Source organism: Hibiscus syriacus, unplaced genomic scaffold (genome assembly GCF_006381635.1).
Source record: "Hibiscus syriacus cultivar Baekdansim isolate YM2019G1 unplaced genomic scaffold, ASM638163v2 tig00112285_pilon, whole genome shotgun sequence".
Taxonomy (NCBI): Eukaryota; Viridiplantae; Streptophyta; class Magnoliopsida; order Malvales; family Malvaceae; genus Hibiscus; species Hibiscus syriacus.
The window spans coordinates 679,891-700,353 of NW_024063293.1; the positions used below are offsets into that span (position 1 = coordinate 679,891).

The 20,463-nt window shown below is 34.4% G+C and overlaps 1 protein-coding gene, 1 long non-coding RNA gene, 1 other non-coding gene and 1 pseudogene across 3 annotated transcripts; 2 read left to right on the plus strand and 2 right to left on the minus strand.

Annotated features, from left to right (window-relative positions):
- The first annotated feature begins 630 nt into the window (after positions 1-630).
- Positions 631-14,867, plus strand: LOC120177274 (annotated as a pseudogene).
- On the minus strand, positions 1,115-1,221 carry LOC120177382. The gene has a single exon (XR_005521404.1). It is a non-coding gene; the product is annotated as a small nucleolar RNA R71 (small nucleolar RNA).
- Positions 14,868-14,917: 50 nt separating the features above from the next.
- Positions 14,918-19,773, minus strand: LOC120177160. The gene is made up of 3 exons (XR_005521384.1): positions 19,761-19,773; positions 18,950-18,958; positions 14,918-15,033 (listed from the first exon to the last, which is right to left on the minus strand). It is a non-coding gene; the product is annotated as an uncharacterized LOC120177160 (long non-coding RNA).
- On the plus strand, positions 16,205-18,544 carry LOC120177159 (U-box domain-containing protein 3-like). The gene is made up of 2 exons (XM_039183384.1): positions 16,205-16,542; positions 17,417-18,544. Exons 1-2 carry the CDS (start codon positions 16,220-16,222, stop codon positions 18,240-18,242), a joined length of 1,149 nt encoding a protein of 382 aa, XP_039039315.1. The 5' UTR covers positions 16,205-16,219; the 3' UTR covers positions 18,243-18,544.
- Positions 19,774-20,463: the final 690 nt, after the last annotated feature.

Sequence of the window (20,463 nt, forward strand, 5' to 3'; positions counted from 1 at the left end):
TGGTTTTGATTAGAAGCAATTTTGCTTGTTGAGATGTATGCTGCCAATAATCCAGCATTATTAATTGTTTAATCACTTGAATAAGCGAGGGTTGAGTCTTGTTAGTTAAATGTTATTAATATTTGATAGATACATTAATGTAAGGGTGTATGCATAATTATAGTAAGAGCGACCAATTGCCTTCTTAACCCATTTGATTCTTGACTTAATGATCTGCTTAATGTTGTAGCGCTACCTGACATTATTTCCCTGATTTGCTTAATTGTTGTTAGCTTTATGTCACCGTTACAACTACCTTTCTGGTAAACACTTTTCACTCAAAACTTTTGTAACTTGTTATACTCTTTGTGGATCGATATTTGAAGTTTTCTAACTTCCACTTTATTACTTGACACAATACATATACTTGTGTTGATGCTAAATCATCTCACATACCATCAAGTTTTTAGCGTCGTTCCCGAGGAGCAATGGTTTTTCATTAGAGTTGATTTTTTAGTTATTTACTTGTTTATTTCCTTTTGTAGGTACATGTAGTATATGTCCCATAGCAACGAACTACAACCTTTTGATCCAAAAATATAATGAACAGTTTTCTGTCATCGAAGAGATGCTATTAGAAATCAAGTAAACATGAATATTGGAAATTGTAATAATGCTTTACCACCACTACAACATGAAGATGACGATGAAATGCAGGCTGAAGCTGGAATCAATCGGCCACAATATCACAATAATGATGATCGCAACTGGCCCATTAGGGAGCATGTTGTCCCCCAGAATAGACGATTTGTATCCTGGCATCGTGAGACCAATCATTAATTCTGTAAATTTTGAGCTGAAATCAGTGATGTTTCAAAAGTTACAATTCATGGGGAAATATAGTGGTGCATTCACTGAAGATCCTAAAGTAGATCTTCGAGCATTTATGGAAGTGTGTGACTCGTTTGTTCAGCAATGAGTACTTAAAGAAGCACTGAAGCTAAAGTTATTTCCTTACTCGCTGTAAGATAAAGCTAGAGCATGGTTGAACTCACTGCCACCTGGTGCTATAGCATCCTAGAATGAGTTAGCTCAAAATATTTTGTTGCAATTCAATCCGCCTAATGTGAACGCAAAGCTTCGAAATGTCTTAACATCTTTCAAGAAATTAGAAGATGAGAATTTATACGAGGCATGAGAGCATTTCAAGGACTTACTGCGTAAATGCCCGATGCACGGTTTTCCACATTGGACGTAAATGGAAATGTTTTATAATGATTTGAACATGCAAACCTGTATGGTGGTTGATGCTTCTGCCAATGGAGCATTGTTATATAAGATGTACAATGAGGCTTATGATATTCTAGAAAGAATATCTAACAACGATTATCAGTACCCTAATACAAGGAATATGTTTGGTCGATGTAATATTGTAGTAGTGGATATTGATGATTTCAATTCCATGGCTTCCTAAATCATAGCATTGATGAATATGGTTAATTAGCTGCAAAAGCCAAGGGTATATACGAGGTAAAAACTGCATCTATTCTTTCATATGTATATTGCGGTGATGATCACAACTATAAGGAATGCCCTCAAATCCTGAATTTGTTTATTATGTAAAGAACTGCGATATGAATGACAATTCTTATGGCAACACTTTTAATGTCAATTACCACAACCATCCTAAATTATCTTGAAGAAGTTAAAATGATGCCAATCCATAATATCAACATTATAATCAACAACGGATAATGCCTCATCTTCAGTTACATCAACAAGCCGTGCAACCACTACAATGCCACAATTACCAAGGAAAACATTCCACTCAGCTACCAATCTTATCTCTCTTAAAGCCTTAATGAAGGAATACATGGCAAGTCAATCAACATCATTAAGAGCTTTAGAAAATAAAATTGGATAACTGGTGAATGCTCTGAATAGTATAAAGTAAGGGACATTAGTACAACCATACAAACAATAACGATGACCTACCTTGACGAGAAGCAACGACAACAGTGAGAAGGAAGAATGACAATGACGATAATGTTTTAAAATAAAGAAGAAAAAGAAGAATTAGCGTAGCCAACTGTTCGTGTTTAAAAACAATGTTAAGGTTATTTTCAAATTAAAATGAGTAAATTCCAAAGTTAGCCCCCCTAATTCTTAAGTGGGTTCAAAATAGGCTACAATTTTTACTTTAATTGCAAATTAGTCACCAAAATCAATTAGGGGTTGAGGGAAAAATTCTCAAATCTAGAGTTTTTAATTTTGGATAAAAACGATGTGTTACAATGTCATTAGATACAATTCTAGAACATTATTAAACCTAAAGGTTGTCTCCTTCCTAAATATTATGAAGCGCTACTTGGATTTGTTGACCATTGACACTATTGCAATACTAGAATAAAATAAATATCGCATGAATATATGTTCGTCTCTTTGATATTCGTTCAGTGAGGATTAGTGATATTGACTATTCATCTATATTATGTAGTTGATATTAAGGAATGAACATTTATGAAGCATCTTTGTCTCCTTAGTAAATATTGTATTGCCTATACTTATTTAGTTTAATTGGATTGGAAGTCTAATAAGTCGTTAGAATTCTTGAATACTACAAATCATTAGTTTACTCTTATAAGGCTAATTTACCAAAATCTCTCGTGGAATCAAATGACCAAAATGCCCCAGATGTCCTAACTAAAGGAATCACTTATGTTATATATGAATCTTAAATAATAAATAGTATTGATTTAATAGTTCTTCAATACCCTTCTAATATATATATTTGAATCTTAAATGAATTTGATTACTGGCATCCGAATGTCTATGTTAGCTATCAAACTCTTTTAATAGTGATCTTGTTTCTGGAATCACATCAATTTATAAAAGTTTCATGTTCCTCTTCCTAATAATTATCCAATTCCTCTAAAAAAAATAACAGTTGAATCCTCTAGTGTGTTTCTTACGCACATAAATATTTTCTCTAATTTTAAAAATATAACTCTATTATTTTAAATAAAAATATGATCTCTAAGTTTTATTTTCTGATACAAAAATATATATGGCTCATTATTTTTTATATTAATGTTACTATTAAATCTGATTTATATTGGGGGTACTATTTGGGATTTGATATGAAGTCTCTGTAGCTTCAACTTCAATCTATCTGATAGTTCCTTGTGGACTTAAGACAACCATTGGGTAGGCTCTTAGGCCCAATAGGCCTAGGGTAAGACCTTATGGATCCTAAGACACTCCCTTAGGTTGGCCCCTATACCCCATGGGCATATGGCAAGTCCTTATCAACCTGAGGCACCCCTAAAGTGGGCTCCTACGTTTCAGCTAGGGTAAGTCCTTATAGACTCAAGATGCTCCCTTAGGTTGACTCTTACGCCCAATAAACCTAGAGTAAGACCTTATGGATGTAGTTCTGGGGAACTATATATCGGTAATTGTTTAGAGGGTATTAATGTGATTTTAAAATCTATTTTATTGAAATAAACTACTACTATTTTTAAATTATCTATACATTTTTGTCCAGTTTTGTTGGAACACATCAGACTCCTCAACTTAATCTCTTTAACATGTCTCTTTATATGTTTCCTCTAGACTTTAAGCTTTCTGATTTTGACCTGAAGAACCCCTTAGTGAAATTTCAACTCAATAGTAGAACATGTAGATGCTAGGTTATTAAGAAAATTTTGTTCTTTATTATATATTTGTTTGTCATTTTGCATCATTTGGTAGTTCTATATTACTGAGTTTTTTCAAAGTTAATATATTATTTACCATTTCATGTTAAAAAAGAATTGATCATGTGCAATTATCGACATCAATAATAGGAGTTCCTTCGTTGTCACTTGTAGAGTACGATACAGTTGTAATTAAGGAACATGTAAGTCACATTTGTTTTTATATTGAGTCTGAAACTTATTTTGATATTTGATATTATTGAATTTTGTTTTTAATATATAAATAATTCTTGAACTTGTGTTTTTATTTTGAAATTGTTTTATAGTTTTAATTTTGTCCATTAAAATTTTGGTTTCCCTGGATTTTTAGTGTAGGTCATTCTGATGGTTCTAATATAACACATCAAATTAGATCGAGTCACTTATATTAGTATGAAGGTGTTACAAGATCCTTTTTATATTATTAGTTATAAGTGATCAAAGTAGGCTAGTCGAGAAAGAATATATATATATATAAAGAATTTACGGATTAATGTGAGTAAATTAATCAAATTTACGAATTAAATTAAATTTTATCCTTGTAGATACGGATATAAGGTATGTAATATACAATTTAATTTTTTTAATTAGTGCGCGTATTTAAACCAACTTATGTCATAATATTAAGAAAAGTGCTAACTATTTTAACCTAACAGATGTATGCCTGACACGTTTGGACACACAATTAAATAAGGTAATAAAAATTTACCTTAACTTAATAAAAATAATAAAAATTAAAATATATTTATTATATTTAAGAAATCTATCGTATATGTACAGAAATCACGTGCCTTTCACATTTATTATTTTCTTCAAATAATTATTTTTTTCTTTTTTTAATAATTTTTTTCTTTAAATCATGGAAATAAGATAATAAAATACATTTTTCTTCAATAATAATAATAATAATGAAAAATAGCGCCAATAAACTTTGTCTCGTCTCTTGATTTTGTTATTATTTAACCAACATTTTTGTGTTGAATACGTTTTTAAATTTAATTGAGCTTCAAAGTTATTCTTAGATACGTTGAGATAATATATATATATATAGTATAATTTTTTTATAAATCTACGTTGATTGAATGGATAATTAGTGAATTAATTGAATAATTAGATAAATATTAATGATGAAAAATATTGTGGAATCGAAGATAATGAGAAATTATTTAGTAAAATGAGATATAAAGATCAACAAAGTAATGAGCAAATGAAGATGATTTCGTTTCATATATTTTTTATTTTAAAATTAAAATATAAAAAAGTGGAGGAACTAAAATAAGTATTTTAATAAATCAATTTTAAATGAATTTTTCAAAAATTATTTTGAACGTCTTCTTGATAATTTTATTATAATTATTATACTTTTAATATTTTTAGTTTTATCCTAAAAATATAAAAAATTTAAAATAAAGTTACTAGTAACTACGAATAATTTTGTTAAGATCGATTTCAATTACTAATCATTTTAATAATCATTATAAAATTAATTTCATTTACTAAATTGATATGAATATTTCTTAAAGGAATTTCAACTACAATATTTTATTAATTTAACCGAGTTAATCGATGTAAACAAACCATTATATAAATAATAAATTAAAAAAGTAAATCGAAATAGATGTGGGTGGAGTCATTTTCTTACTGACATATATTGACTTGTTTGAGAATGTTTCAATAAGATGTTTACTTTTAACAGTTGTTTGATACTCAATTCTCATTGTCTTTGAGTTTTGTGCACAACAAAAAATCAAACACTTTTACCTAAAAATCACCTTAAAAAATTTATTACTTGTCAGACAACGTTTAAAAAGATTTTACGAATCTAACACATATCATAGAGGCACCACGTCAGCGAAAGATACGGATCATCATCCGTGTTTTGTTAGAAAATGTATTAGATCAGTAAAAAAATTTGAAATTGTGTCTGACATGTATTTAATTCATGTCAGGGTGATTTTTAAGTAAAAACATCAATTAAATCAGATAATAAAAATTTACCTTAACTTAATAAAAAATATAAAATAATAAAAAATAAAATATATTTATTATATTTAAGAAATCTACCGTATATGTACAGAAATAAAGATAATGTTAACTTCTTATTCCAACTTTATCAGTTTTATCAATTTAATCCAGAAATTCTTATAATAATTCTTTTAGTTTTTGGATTTTTCATTTTTTTATCAAAATGACCCAAATCTTATTTATACATGTAAAAAAGATTATAAAGAAATATATATAAATCATATATAATTAAATGAGAGTTTTAAATGAAATCCAGTAACACAATCATCATGACATTATGAATAATTAAATTCAAATTTGAATAGAAAGTTGAACAGATTTGTTAAATTTGATTTAACTAAAAAAATCAAATAAAGTTTAAATGATTAAATAATATTAGTAAACTCTGTTAATTCAATTTTTTTAATCAACTCGACTCAATCGAATATTCTTCCTACAAAAACATTCATTTGATTAAGATATAATTAACATAAAAAAAAGCGCTTAAATAAATTAAAAATATTAAATATTATCTTATAATTATTTAAATTATTAAAAAATAAAATATTTTAAATAAAAAGAAAATGTAAATTAAGTGAACGGACGAAGAGAAAAAAGTCTACACTTTGCTCCTCCTTCACTTCAGTCTTTCATTTTCCTATTGCTTCTCATTTTCGATCAATGAAAAGATACCCACAATTTTTTCCCATTTAAAGTTTTTGATTTCTTCCTTGCTTTTTCTTGAGTACCTCTCTTCAGTTTCTACTCTCCATTTCTCTCATTCTTTATACACACCAGAAAAATATACACAAAACAGTTATTACTGTTATATACTAATAATCTGAAAATATAGTTGCTACGGGAATAAAAAGGGAAAGGGAGGGAGAAAGAGCTTTGTTTGAAGAGGGAAGTGGTGAAGAAAGGAAAGGAAAACCGATTTTCCTGAGAAGATGAGCGGTGGGGGTTTAGGGTTTCATCAATTCCGAGCAGCTTGAGGAAAACGATCCAAAACATGAAAGAGATCACCGGTAATCACAGTGAAGATGAGATTTATGCAATGCTTAAAGAATGTTCCATGGATCCCAATGAAACCGCTCAGAGGCTCCTTCTTCAGGGTACTCCTTTCTCTTCATGTTCTGCTTTCAAATATCTTCCTAGCTAAGTTTTCCATTTCTTTTATAGATTTTTATTTGGATTTCTTTACTAAAATGGGGTTGATCTTATACTTTTTTGGGTTTTATTTTTTGTATCTTTTGTTGTGATTTGTGTTTCCTCGAGCTCGTCTTTAATCATAATTTCATTTTTGGTGATTTGGGTTTTGTTGCTGGGGACTGTAGTAGTATATATTTATTATTATTTTTTTAAAAACTCTTGGAGTATAATGGTTTGCACTGTTTATGGTATTATTACATTTTGATTTGATATGTTGTATGTACCTGTAAATGCATGGTCTGGTTTTTTTTTTATTTCTTTTTATCTTTGCAAATTGCTGGTGCTCAGATTTCTTTTGCGTATTTTTCATTTTTTAGAGGGTTAGGGATTTAATTTATCTCTATGGTCTTTACTTAGCTATAGAAACGAGGTTTTGATTTAGTTGCCTCCTAAATGGTCTTGTCTTCTGCAAATTTTATTCTTTTGAAGCTCATTGTTTTGTTTTCCCGCTTTATGTCATTAGTTAGACACAATCTGTTAGTACTTTTATGAAGCTATCATTTTCTGTTCTTAGCCAATGTTACTCTCTTGTTTATGCCTATGTTACTGCTTTTTTGCTGGTAATATTACCATTTTACTTGGTACCGTCTTTTGTAAACATTGTATTTTGCTTATCAGGGTTTTATTCCAAATAGATAACATATTTTATATTGCCCTTCGGATCCTTTTCGTGAAGTCAAAAGAAAACGCGACGGGAAAAAAGAGGTAAGAGACTCTCCACTGCAAATTGCACAAGAATTTACACTCTTTTTGAATTGCAGTAAGTTCTGCACTTTTCTGTTTTGGCAATGTTAACCTTCTTATTGTTAAGAATTAAGATATTGGCTTGGAAAAGTTGTGGTAGTAAGCAAATCATAAATTGAGTAGGTGATGGAGAGAAGTATACAACTCCTATCAATTATTGTTTTACCCATGGCATCTGGCAAGTTTCTTTTTTCTATAAGGTATGTCTCAAGGTTGGAGAGTTTGGAGGTGAAGTGGTTAGGAGTGTATGGGAAGTAAGGTGAGAGGGTGAAGGAATACAAAATGTAATAAGGAAGCAGGGTCCATATTTTGAAGAAAGTTGATCTGCCATAGTGTTTACATGCTTCTTTTTTATTTTTTTATTTTTTTGGGGTGGGGAGTGGGGGGCTGAGACCACATAGAAGTAGTTTGTCAAAAATGCTTTTTATTTCACCTGTATGGTACAGTAAGAAAGCTTTCCCCCTGTTTTGTTTGGTTCAGACTCTGTTTAATCATTGCCATTCATATGATTTTATTATTCATTGTTGCAGAGTTTGAACAACAAAGAGTCCGCAGAGTCCCGGTGGAGGTCTGGTTCACAGGGAAGGGGGAGTAGGGGTGGCCGGGGAAATTTCCCTCGTTATGCAGCACATGGTAAACAGCAATTTGGAACAAAAATTTATTTAACATTATCCAATTCTTGTATAATAGTGTTAGGCTTCTGAAATAATGAGTTGATTGTGCTGCACACTTGTGTTTGTTTCAGCTATTTGACTAATTTAGTATAGGTCAATGAACAAGTCCCCTATTTCGTTTTAAACATGTTTTTCCCCTTTCCCTTGCAATTTTGTTGAGTTTTGTGTCAGACGTGTTTTTTTCTTTTCCCTTGTAATATTATTTTAAATAAGTCCCCTAGTTTCGTTTTAAACATGTTTTTTCCCCTTTCCCTTGCAATTTTGTTGAGTTTTGTCAGATGTGTTTTTTTCTTTTCCCTTTCCTCTTTCAGTTTGATAAATAAAATTTCTGTGACCCGTGTGCTTGATTTTATAAATTTTGAATTATTGTAAACAATTATCTTCATGCAATTTTTGCCTGTTTATCCTATCAGAAACTGGGGTTTCCAAGAGTTTTGGTCCTGGGAGAGATAATGGAACAAATCTAGTTGCAGAGAAAGGCAGTGGTCAATCTTCATCAACCTCACTGGAGACAAAAACTAAAGAATCAACTTTGGTAGCCAGGTGGCTAGAATTTGGAGATCTGCCATCTTATATGATTTTCTTTTTATGCTTAATATTGTCTATTGACTAAAATATGGCTTCAGTTAAATGCAGTTTGTTACATTTTCATTGTTATGTCTTATAGCCCTATGCCTGTCATCGCCGATGGTCCTACTGGCGTAGTGGCTGAAACCCCTTCTGCACCTGCAAGAAATGCTGCCAATCGACCTTCGGAAAAATCATCTGTTGTGAGCTCTGACGGGAGTGCACCATCCCCTGCTGGTGCAATAAACAAACCCACCATTGTCTTTGAAAGTGGGGACATGAGTGGGCCACCTGCAGCAAGTCTTAGTGTCTGCTCTATGTCAACTACTCCAGCATCTTCCTTGACAATCTGCATCTCGTCCTCAGACCCTGTACTAGTTCCATCTAGTGATTCTCGGCCCTCTGACAGTTTGGGCACAATCAAACATGAAGTGGGAGGTGGCCGGGCTTCTGCAGAACCAAATGCAGTTGCCCCTACTGAAGTTAATTTTCTTATACCGATCAATCTGATTAGTTCTTTCTATTACTTATGGCAGCTACTGAGCTAAGTAGCACTTCCATGCAAGGAAAGATGTCAAGCAAGTCTTCTGGAGTAGTGACAAATCTGCTGAGTGAGTCTGCCCAACCTTTACCTGCTGCAACCCATGGTTCCTCTTTGAGTCAGCCTTCATCCAATTATGGTAGCCGCTCACAAGCAATTGGCCCTCAGAAAGGTATTTTGAATGCATATTGTCTTGATCAATGCTGTTTTGTAACTTTTTTATATATTGGTAATTGCGGATGAAACTTGGATGGCATTTTACTGGTTTTATGGCTTAATTGTGTAAATCCAGAGAAACATTGTGGATTTTGTGCTATAAAATTATAATCCTTCTGAAACACCAAAAAAAGCAGATTTTTGACTTTTTGCTAGACTGTAAATGGATGCTTATGTTGTCTCGATTTAGCCTAGATATCAAGATATGTGCGTTATTTCTTAGAGATGGGATTTATGTAGATTCACTTAGACCAGGAAAGTTTAGTTGAATGTTCTCTCTTGTTTGATTGACTAATGATGTTCAGAGTTCAGACTCACAATGTTACTCCTTATAATCATTGGAATCTATAACTATTTTTGGTAAATGGATATCAGTCACCTTTTCCTCTGAGCAAAACAGAATTCAGTAGCATGTTTGTTGCAAAGTTTGAATGAAAAATTATCATTATAATTGAGAAGGATGGGTCAATTGCCCTTATGTAAATAGAAGAATCCCCTTAAATAACAGTGTAATTGTGAGAAACAGCAGGGAAAGCTTTTAAAACTTAAGATACCTTTAGCACAAATTTACTTGGTTTTTCATTCTTTTCATATTACTTACTGATGAGTGATGACTTGATAACTGTAAATGAAAATGTTTGCTTTTTACAAATGTTTGGACTACTTTATGTTCTTATCCGAAGCTAGTTGACGCTTGATTAATATATGCAAAGTATTAATTCCTATATTTCATCAACAGTTGGTTCAAATAATGAGTGGAAACCAAAGTCAATCAGCTCTAATGTTGGGCGGGGTTCGGGAACAGCTGGTGCATCTGATGTTCCTACTAGTTCAGTTGAAGCCAATGCTCATTGGCAGCCTGTTTCAAGAGTTCTTGACTCTGAAGAAGCAACTTCAAAATTGCAGAAGAAGCTAGAGGAGTTGCATCTCCCTCAACGCCGACATGTTATAATTCCAAACCATATCCATGTCCCAGAATCTGAAAGAACCAAGCTGAATTTTGGAAGTTTTGATGCTAGTTTTGGAGTAACATGGAGCAGTGTTGGTTGTCAGGAGAGTGCTAAGAGTCCTACACCTTTGTCTGAGGCTTCTAAAGATCTTGATGAAACTTCCGAAGAGCAGGCTTCAAGGTTTGTTAACTTTTTGACTTCTAAGCAATTTTGACTCCTTTTCCTATGGAATAAGCAATGATAACCTTTCTAGGGATAGCAATCTTGCTATTATTTGGTTTGTTTTTGTATGTTGGGCTCGTGATAGTTTATTGTATGTTACCTTTTCTAGCAATCAAAATGCATTGGCAATTGCTGAGGAAGGAGATTACTCTGATCATCCGCAATCACCTGCACATGCTCCTGAAAATTTGCCTGGTGATGGTGTTGTCTCTAGTTCCATTCCAGAGTATAATGAAAACAAGCAGGAGAATGCATTTCTCTCTGGAAGCCATCAATACACTGTGGTCCATACACCTCCTAACTACAATTTTGGACTTGTCCCTCCTATTTTAGCACCAGTTGAAAATCCTGAATGTCAAACACATGAAGTTTCTCGCCTTTCAAGCTTTGTTGTGAGCATCCCCCTAAATAAATGCTGCTCTACTATTGTCTTTGTATTATTCAAGCTTGAGTTTCTTTTAGCATGATTTTTTTATGTAAAAAGTAGTAGAAAGTTTCATATGTTAACTAGTTTATGTTAAATTCTCGGTTTGAGTTTTGTTTTTGGTCATATTGCTGATTTCTATAATATTGTTTCTATAAAGACAATTTCGCTTGTGCTACTTGTAGCCTCTGATACTTCTTTCTTGTTTTATTAATGCTTTGATATGTAGGTTCAACAGCCATTTGATCCAGCAGCTTATTATGCCCAGTTCTACCGTTCAAGTGCTGATAATGATGGCCGTCTTTCTCCCTTTCCCTCGGCTGGAATCGCCACAAAATACAATGGGAATGTTGCAGTACTCCCACAGACTTCTCAGTCTCCACAAAAGGTTTGCAGAAATTAAGAACCTTGCATAATTTTACATAGAAAAAGTGTAGTTTAATGGAGAAATATTTACTTTCTGAACAAATCCTGCAATCTGTTGTTAGTTGAATGAGCATATTGTTTTTCCTTGTCTAATCGACTAATTTGTTTGAGGTAATATGCCAAAGTTCCATTGGACTTTGATCTACTGTCTAGAATTTTTAGTTGCTGAAATATAGTTGCCCAGATTTCGAACATTCTAGATAGATGATTCTCTGTCCTACTTGGCGACTTCTAAGTATCACTTATTGGTGTTTTTTGTTAAGGTAGATGGTTTCGCTATAGCAACAATCAAACCTCCTTCCTTCGTTGTTCCTTCATGTTACTCTCATAACATGGAGGGATTGAAGGAGGATTTTAATGGGGCCTTTCTATCAAAAACAATCAAACCTCCTAAATTTTTGTTTTTTGGAGCCCCTTTGGGTGAGCTGAGAAGTTGGACTTGGTGAAACTTTTAGTGGCATCAATACATGATTGTCAGACAAGGCAGTTGATTACTTTTATACTTCATCTTTCTGTACAATATTACATACTAATACTGAATTTAAATATGCTGTTACCACTGGACGCATCCAAATTCTAGACGCATGCATATGGAATGTGTATTAATTCAATGTTCTCGGAACTTGTAGCTTATTTGCATCTGTTGCACTTGGCAGGGTGGAAACACTTTGGTACTGACAACAGCAAGTCCAACTCCAGTAGTAACTCAAGCTGCCTGGCCGGTGCAAAGTTCTATACCTGTGACTCAGCAACCAGTCCCTGTCTATAGTTCAGCAGCTGGGGTGCATTTACCAAATTATCCTCCAAACTACATTCAATATGCCCCCTTTTACTCTCCTATATATTATCCTTCTCCTGCAATCCATCAATTTATAAACGACGGTGCTTTTCCTCTACAACCTCAAGCTGGAACTGTTTATCCTTCTGCACCAGCAGCGCCTACCACAGGAGTCAAATTTTCGCTTCCTCAATTTAAACCTGGAAATAATACATCGAATTCTGCACCTATTGGAATTCCAAGTGGTTATGGGCCATATGGGTCTACAGCTGGTTATAATCCCAGTTCTGCTGCGACAACTTGAAACTCAACCACAAATGAGTATATTGGTGCATCGCAGTTCAAGGAAAGCAGTGTGTACATCATGGGGCAGCAGGTTAGCAACACGTTCCCATTTTTGGCTTTCCTTTTAATTTCTTGAAGAAATTATGAAACAAAAATTTTGTAATGGGTTGTAGGTTCATGTCCGAGTTTGTTCTGGGTTTATTTTTCTATGCATCTTTGGACACAAGTTTTTTTTTTATTAGAGTATAGTGCTAACTACCGATATATTTTGGACTACATTTATGAAACAAGACAATAATGGAAGAACAATCTTTTTTGGTTCCCATCTCAATTGCTTATGTCTGTGTCTAGATTAAAGTAGTTCTTTGCAGCTGGGAATTGTCTTCGGTGTTTGAAATTGAATTTTGCATTCATCCTCGGATGATTTTTCTTGCCTTTTCCATCTCTTTACGTTACTGTTTTGAGAAGTCTGCAAATGTCAATTCTTGTTTTTCTGTTTGTTCAAGTTTAGGGGGCAGTTTGGGGTGGTTGGTAAGTGTGCTTTTTTTTTTTATAGGAATAGTAGGCCTCATTAAAAACCTCCCTCTTAGTTGACTCTTCAAAAGAGTAACTAGCGGAAGGAGGAAAAGAGTGCCTCAATTTAATATATAGAGAACTAGTACATTAAAATACACCAATACACTTAGGGCAGCAGATTAAACAAAAACCATTAAAGCTCCCTAGAAAAATACCCTTACAATCAACCGATCCCCTCCTTAGCTAATTTATCAGCCTCCCAATTACAGCCCCTAGGAATCAATCTAATAATAACCGCCCTCTCTAATACTAAGGACACAATATCCAAAACAAGGGAACTGAAGAAAGTAGCAGCAGAATTAGGCAACAAAATCCAGTCTACTGCAGATTTGCAGTCACTCTCTAAAATCAGTCTTCCCTTCACAGCCCAATCTGATGATAGAAAAATGTCAATGCCTTTCTTAATAGCTTTCAACTCAGCCAAAGGAGGAGGGCCAGGACCAACACTAACAGAGAAAGTCAACAAAGTGAAGCTGTTACAGTCTCTCAAAATACCTCCAATTCCACCAGCCATCCCATCATACTTAACAGCCCCATCAACATTAAATCTGTTAAAATCTGCTGGGGGAGGATGCCAGCTATGTACCAAACTTCTGTGAACATTCAGATAAAGAAACCTGTCTGCAAGAGAGGGGTCCCCTACTAACAAATCAACTTGTATTTGGACATGGGGAAATTTAGCTAGAAACCATTTAGCCAACCTAATTCTTATTAAGAAGATTGTTTTTGGTAAGTGTGCTTCTTAATCAAGATAAATTCTTATCCTTTTTGGACCAAAGACTATGCCTTGTTGATGCTTTAAATTCATGCTAATTTGATGCGTAAAATGGTGATCACATTCTCATCAGTTGATTTAATTCTGTTGTGTTTCTAAATAATGTACTTATCTGCACCTGTCTTCCTTAAGCATTCTCTGTTCTGATTTGGATAAACACAGGTCTGGGAAGAATGTCATTTGACCTTATCATTCTTGACAAGTTTATTAGGTGTCTTTTATGTTTAACAAAAAAGAAATTCTTTTCCCTCTATGATAATTTTTTCACATATTTGCTTTGCTGCAGAGTGAAGGTTCTACTGTATGGATTGCTCCCCCTGGTGAAGACATATCCAGTCTGACAGCTACTTCATTCTATAACCTTCCCCCTCAGAGTCAGAATGTAACGTTTGCTCCAACACAGGTTGGTCCTTGCTCCTTTGCTGGTATCTATCATCCTCAAGTAGCAGCAGCAGGTGTTCATCCTCTTCTACAACAGGCTCAGACTATGGCCGGAGCTGTTGACATGGGCGGACCTGCTGCCAATGTTTATCAGCAGCCTCAACATGCACAGATGAACTGGCCCAGTAACTACTGAAACAAGGATAGATATGTTCCTTTTTTACCTTTTTGTAAATCAACCAAACAAAACAATTCATTGTCTCCAATCTTGTGCTATTTTTGGGAACTCCAACAGGTCTGAATAGAGAGGAGCATTGAGAAGATACACCATTAGCCAGAGTTAAGATTTTAATTCTGTTCAAGGAGGCAAAAAAAATGCCAATGGTATCTTCTGTTTGCTCAGGTTGAGGGCATAAAAGATTCGGTTTCACCTTTAACTGATTTTGACGGTTTAAAGTTAGTGAAGGTAGGCATGTGCAGGTCTGTCTCTTGCTATATGGTGTTTACCCAATTTTCCTTTTTCATAGTTTAAAGCTTTTTCCCTTCATATTTTCCTTTTCAAGTTCTTCAACTCTTAGCATTTACTATTAAGGGTGAGAAACTTTTCCTTTTATTTAAGGTTTAGGGGGTTCTGGATGATAAACTTCTTGTCTTACCTGTAAAGTTGATTTTTATAGCAAGAAAAGGATGTACTGAACTGAAGTGTTGTAACTGGTATAAGAAAAGCCCAACAAATTTTCAATTGTTTCATTCCAGTTGAGGCTTTTGACTTAAATTGTGTCCTAAATGCACTCTTAAGTGAAAGTGTGGTTGTCTGATTTCTTGGCTTGCACAATTAGTGAAGGTGTATTTTTTGGTAGGTCTCTCTTTAGCTTCATTGTAAAGCACTGGTACTTGTTGATTTACAAAAATACAGCCAACAAATTCAATGTAATATGATGGTGCAAACCAGATCCTTGTGTTACTTGTAAGTTTGTAATTGATGTTGGAGATATTTTCCTCGTTGTATTTAAAGGTGTTGTAACAAACCATTTCAAAAAAACTAGCAGGCTTTGGAGACTGAGATTAGAACTAGAACCTTGAGACATCAAATATATGATTTACATATGGGGGTCTTCAATCTTTAAAATATACATGTACTCTCTTACAAACATAAACTTTAATTAAAAATAAGGCTTTGGGTTCAAAAAAGTCTTTGAATGTGGCTCTTTTTTTCACAAAAAAATAGCTGGAAGCTGGAAGCTGGAAATACCACAATTGATTGTAGAGCTCTATGCTAAGTGAATGATAGATGCTCTAAATATAAACATGGTTGATGATCAACACGTCTTCTGATTGTGAAACGTTCTTTAAAGAGAGTTGAATCAAGAAAGTGAAAGGAAATAAGTGAATCATATAATGAATCTAACTCAAAACTAACATGATAATCTAAATCATTTTAGATAAACTTTCAGCTACTCTTCTTTCCCTAGTGTATACGAATGCCAAGGGAATAGACATTTTGTGATTATAGTTTTATTTATGTTACTTTCCCTAACTATACCAATATATATAACCTTATACACCATTATTAATTCCAAAATTAAAATAATAAATCAAGTAAAATCCAATGATAACTTTAGGTATCTATTTTACTCGTGAAATAAACCAGCAAAAATATTAAATAATCTTTAATTCATAACTATATATATGCTCATGTTTTTTTTTGAAAGAACCCCTAAAGGAAAGATGGGTCACGACGCAGAGGAGACACCGCCAGCAACCCCAACGACCGCGGCCGGCAAAGACCAAGAAGAAGAGACTTGGAACCTCCAGAAACAAGCCCTTATACACGAGCTTTCTCAGAAGCTCATAACCGGAGATCTACAGGCCAAGATTGAAGCTGCTCGAGACATTAGAAAACTCGTTAGAAAATCTTCTGTTAAGACACGTTCGAAATTTGCTGCTGCTGGGGTTATCCAGCCACTTGTTTCAATGCTCTCCTCTCCTAATCTTGATGCCCGTGAAGTATCTCTTCTCGCTCTCCTCAACCTTGCTGTTCGAAATGAAAGGTCGTTAAATCTGTGGATTTATTCTAAACTTCCGTTTTTTAAAGCTTATTGGTTGATTTCTTGTTGTTTTCATCGTTTTTTGGTTGATTGGAAAATTTTACTGGAGGGAAAAATGGGTTATCATTATTGATAAGTTATACAGGGTTGCCTTTTTAAGTTCTTTGAGTAAATTATCAAGTCAATTAACTCATTTAGTTTCTATAAATTTGAGAGTATTTCGCTATGGGATCATTTTTTTAGTTTTATTAGTAGCTTCGTTGATTTCTGTGGGATTTTATTGCTTCTCTATTTGGTCCTTGTCCATTGAAAATAATTGATTGAGGGGGCTGATTCAAGTGGTGTCTTTTAGCTCTCTGTATTTTTTAGATTGTTTGGTTCCAATATAAAAATGGATTTTTTTGGATGAGAATCTACGGAAAAGGTTGCTTCTTGATGCAAATTTCAACCTTTGCTTTTAGATGCATAAATTTAGCATAAATATGTGCTTAGGGTTCTATCCGAAGCCAGAATTTTGTATTCCAGCTAACATAGTTTGCAAAAGCTCGATTTTATGTCGGACTGTGATTCGAGTTCAGGCAATGCAATTTCCCTTTCCTTTGCCCATGTTGATGACTCTACCCAGTTCTAGAATTTGAAATTATGTGATTCTTGGTTCTCGATGACAATAAATGTCACTTATGTCACATAAGTTATGTTGATACAAATTTCCAGAATTTTTTTATTTGTATCATTTTCCTTGTGTAGTTGGGAAATTGTGTACTTTTTTACTAGTTGCTGCTGTCCTCTTATAACATGGGTTCATTGAATCGTTAGCGTCGAATTATGATTATGCAGTGAGTTTATATGTTTTTCACTTTTCATTTTATGTTATCAGAAACAAGGTCAATATAGTGACAGCAGGGGCTGTCCCTCCTCTTGTGGAGCTTCTCAAACTTCAAAATAGTGGTTTGAGAGAGTTAGCGACGGCTGCAATATTAACACTCTCAGCTGCTGCACCTAACAAGCCCACGATTGCAGCCTCTGGCGCTGCACCTTTTCTGGTTCAAATCCTTGGTTCGGGAAGTGTTCAAGGAAAAGTTGATGCCGTCACTGCCTTGCACAACCTATCAACCTGCAAAGAGAATTCCATTCCAATTCTCGATGCTAAAGCAGTTTCCCCACTTATCAATCTCCTCAAAGAATGCAAGAAATATTCGAAATTTGCTGAAAAAGCAACGGCCCTACTTGAAATCCTCTCTAAATCTGAAGAAGGTCGGGTTGCAATGACTGATTCAGATGGTGGGATATTAACCTTGGTTGAGACTGTGGAGGATGGCTCTCACGTAAGCACACAACATGCTGTCGGTGCTTTGCTTTCGTTGTGCCAAAGCTGCCGAGAAAAATACAGGGAACTTATTCTTAATGAAGGTGCAATCCCGGGGCTTTTACGACTGACTGTAGAGGGCACCAGCATAGCTCAAGAAAGAGCCCGCACTCTCTTGGATTTGCTTAGAGACACTCCGAAAGAAAAAAAATTGGCTTCCTCGGTTCTGGAGAAAATTGTTTATGATATCGCTGTCCGTGTAGATGGAGCTGATAAAGCTGCTGAAACTGCTAAGAGATTACTGGAAGACATGGTTCAAAGGAGTATGGAACTCAGCATGAACAGCATCCAACAGAGGGCTGCATCTTGCACACCTGCTAACATTCCATCGGCATGAGGTATGATTTCTACACTGGAAGCAAGTAGACCAGTTGAACTTTGCATCCATTCGAGATCACCATCCAAGAGAATACGAATCGATAGATTAAAATATATCATGGATTAGGTTTCATTAGGAGTTTTTAACTTTCTGAGGTGCTATTTACTACCTCTACTGTTTCTTTTATATCTCGACCCTGATACCTTTGTGTATATATATATATATACATATGTGTGTATATGTATATATATATATAATCTCTGTGATAATACATGTATATTTCCACTGATGAAATCAAAGCAGAGGCATGTCTACCATTTTCGTTGTCACCTTACTGTAGCTTTACGAACTTAACTATTGAGGCAATCGATTGCTTATCAATGTTAACTGAGATAATAGTATGTTTCCATTGGCGAAAGAAAGTGATACCTCCATTACTGTTGGGGACGATGCTCACAGTGTGAGATGAGATGAGAGACGGCAACATCAAATTCGGTATGTTGGTTGATGATTAGTTGAGACATGGGATGTTGAGGACATTTGCCACCAAATGTTGTTTTGAAGTTTTGTTCCTTTCAGGGGGGACATGGCTCGGATTATTGTATCCGTCACCGATGTGAATCAGAGACACCAGAAAATCTTGGGTCCTCGCTTTTCCCTGTTCATAAGACTTTATGATTGATGTTTGGGGCTGAGCGTTGAAACAAAAGGCAACGCATTGGAACTTTAGAAAGCTGCATGGAAAAGCAGCTTCCACGTCTAATCCGGTCATGGCAGAGAATTAATGAGAAAAAAATTTCAAGGTAGAAAATGAGTAATGCAGACTGTTGATCTATACACGCCTTTAAAAACAGTTGCTTTCTTTTTTAGAAAATAAACACAGTACCCCTCCGCTAGGCATCTTCGGATGTGAAAACTCTCGCATTATACAGTTTTGCAATACCTAGTTCCGACATTGTATTGAAAGAATCAGTCATGTTAACAACTCCAAGTAGCCAACCCCCGCACCCAGGTCAAAGAACATTGATGAGAGCCAGCCGTGCCTAGGTCAAGAAGCATCGATGAGATCCAAACCCATACCCAGACCAAGAAATGTTGACGAGATTCGACTCTGGTTGGTTGATATTTTTGCATAACTTCATGGAGAAGAAGGGCCTCCACCATTGGTTCGACATCCAAGATCTGGGACGAACACCATCCCAAAAGCTCATACGTATGATAAATGTTATTACATTTACTTGTAAGAATTAGTTAGGAATATCCTATATTATATCTATGTAAAAACATTATCTTAGCTATATGTAACATATATATATATATATAATATTTAATATGTAATATTTTTTAGTTAATGCGGTTAACCAATTTTAAACCGAACTTTGAAGAAAAATTTAACCGTTAACTGATCTAACATCTAATTAACTGGCCAATTAACCACGTTAAATTTCAGTTCGGTCAGTTGATTCAATTAAAATCGAACAATAAACATTCCCTACCTGATCCGGTTGAGTACATTACAGTTATAGTTTTCACTACTAATACATTTAGTGGCCGCCAACCAGACTGAAGAATCAGAGAGTATTACAAGCAACAAATGAAGCATCCTCAGTATTCAACATTGGAATTGAAGAGCAACATACTACTCTCCTGGCTAATGCATTCTTAAATTAGAATGAATTGAGTTGGTTTTCATTATTTATTGATTACTCTAAAGCTTTGATATAAACTACTTAGGTATAAAAATTTATTCCTCAGCAAATGATAAAGTAAAACTTTATCTAGCTTTTCTAACTCATAAATCACTCAACGTTGCTGTCAAGAATGATGTTCTCAATATCAAAATTGGCATGCCAAGTAATATGAAAGAAAAATGTAGTACGAGTTAGCCTGGTTTTACTTTGTATTTGTATGGGGTACTAACAGCGAGAAGGGCATGGAAATCAATTTGATACTACTAAACCATCACTTCCTCTTGTAAACTCTTCGTTCGTCTGACCCTTTCTCTTCGAATATAAGACCCTGGGGGAAGAATCCGTGTCTTATTAGCTTGTTCGATCCTGCTCTGTTATTTCGTATTAACCTTGGCCCTCTTAACTGGAACAAGCGTCCGTTTCTTGCCAGATTTGAAAGTTTCAGCTTCTGCTGTACGTAGCATCGAAATAGCAACTTGATGTTGATTTTTGTCTGCTTTCTCGTCTGTAAATGGTTTCAATTCAAATGCTCCCCTGGTGAAATTTCG

Excerpts from the sequence above, each read along its gene's own strand:
- LOC120177159 (XM_039183384.1), top strand. The coding sequence starts at position 16,220 with ATGGGTCACGACGCAGAGGAGACACCGCCAGCAACCCCAACGACCGCG. Across the intron at positions 16,543-17,416 it reads CTTGCTGTTCGAAATGAAAG|AAACAAGGTCAATATAGTGA; the intron begins GTCGTTAAATCT and ends TTATGTTATCAG.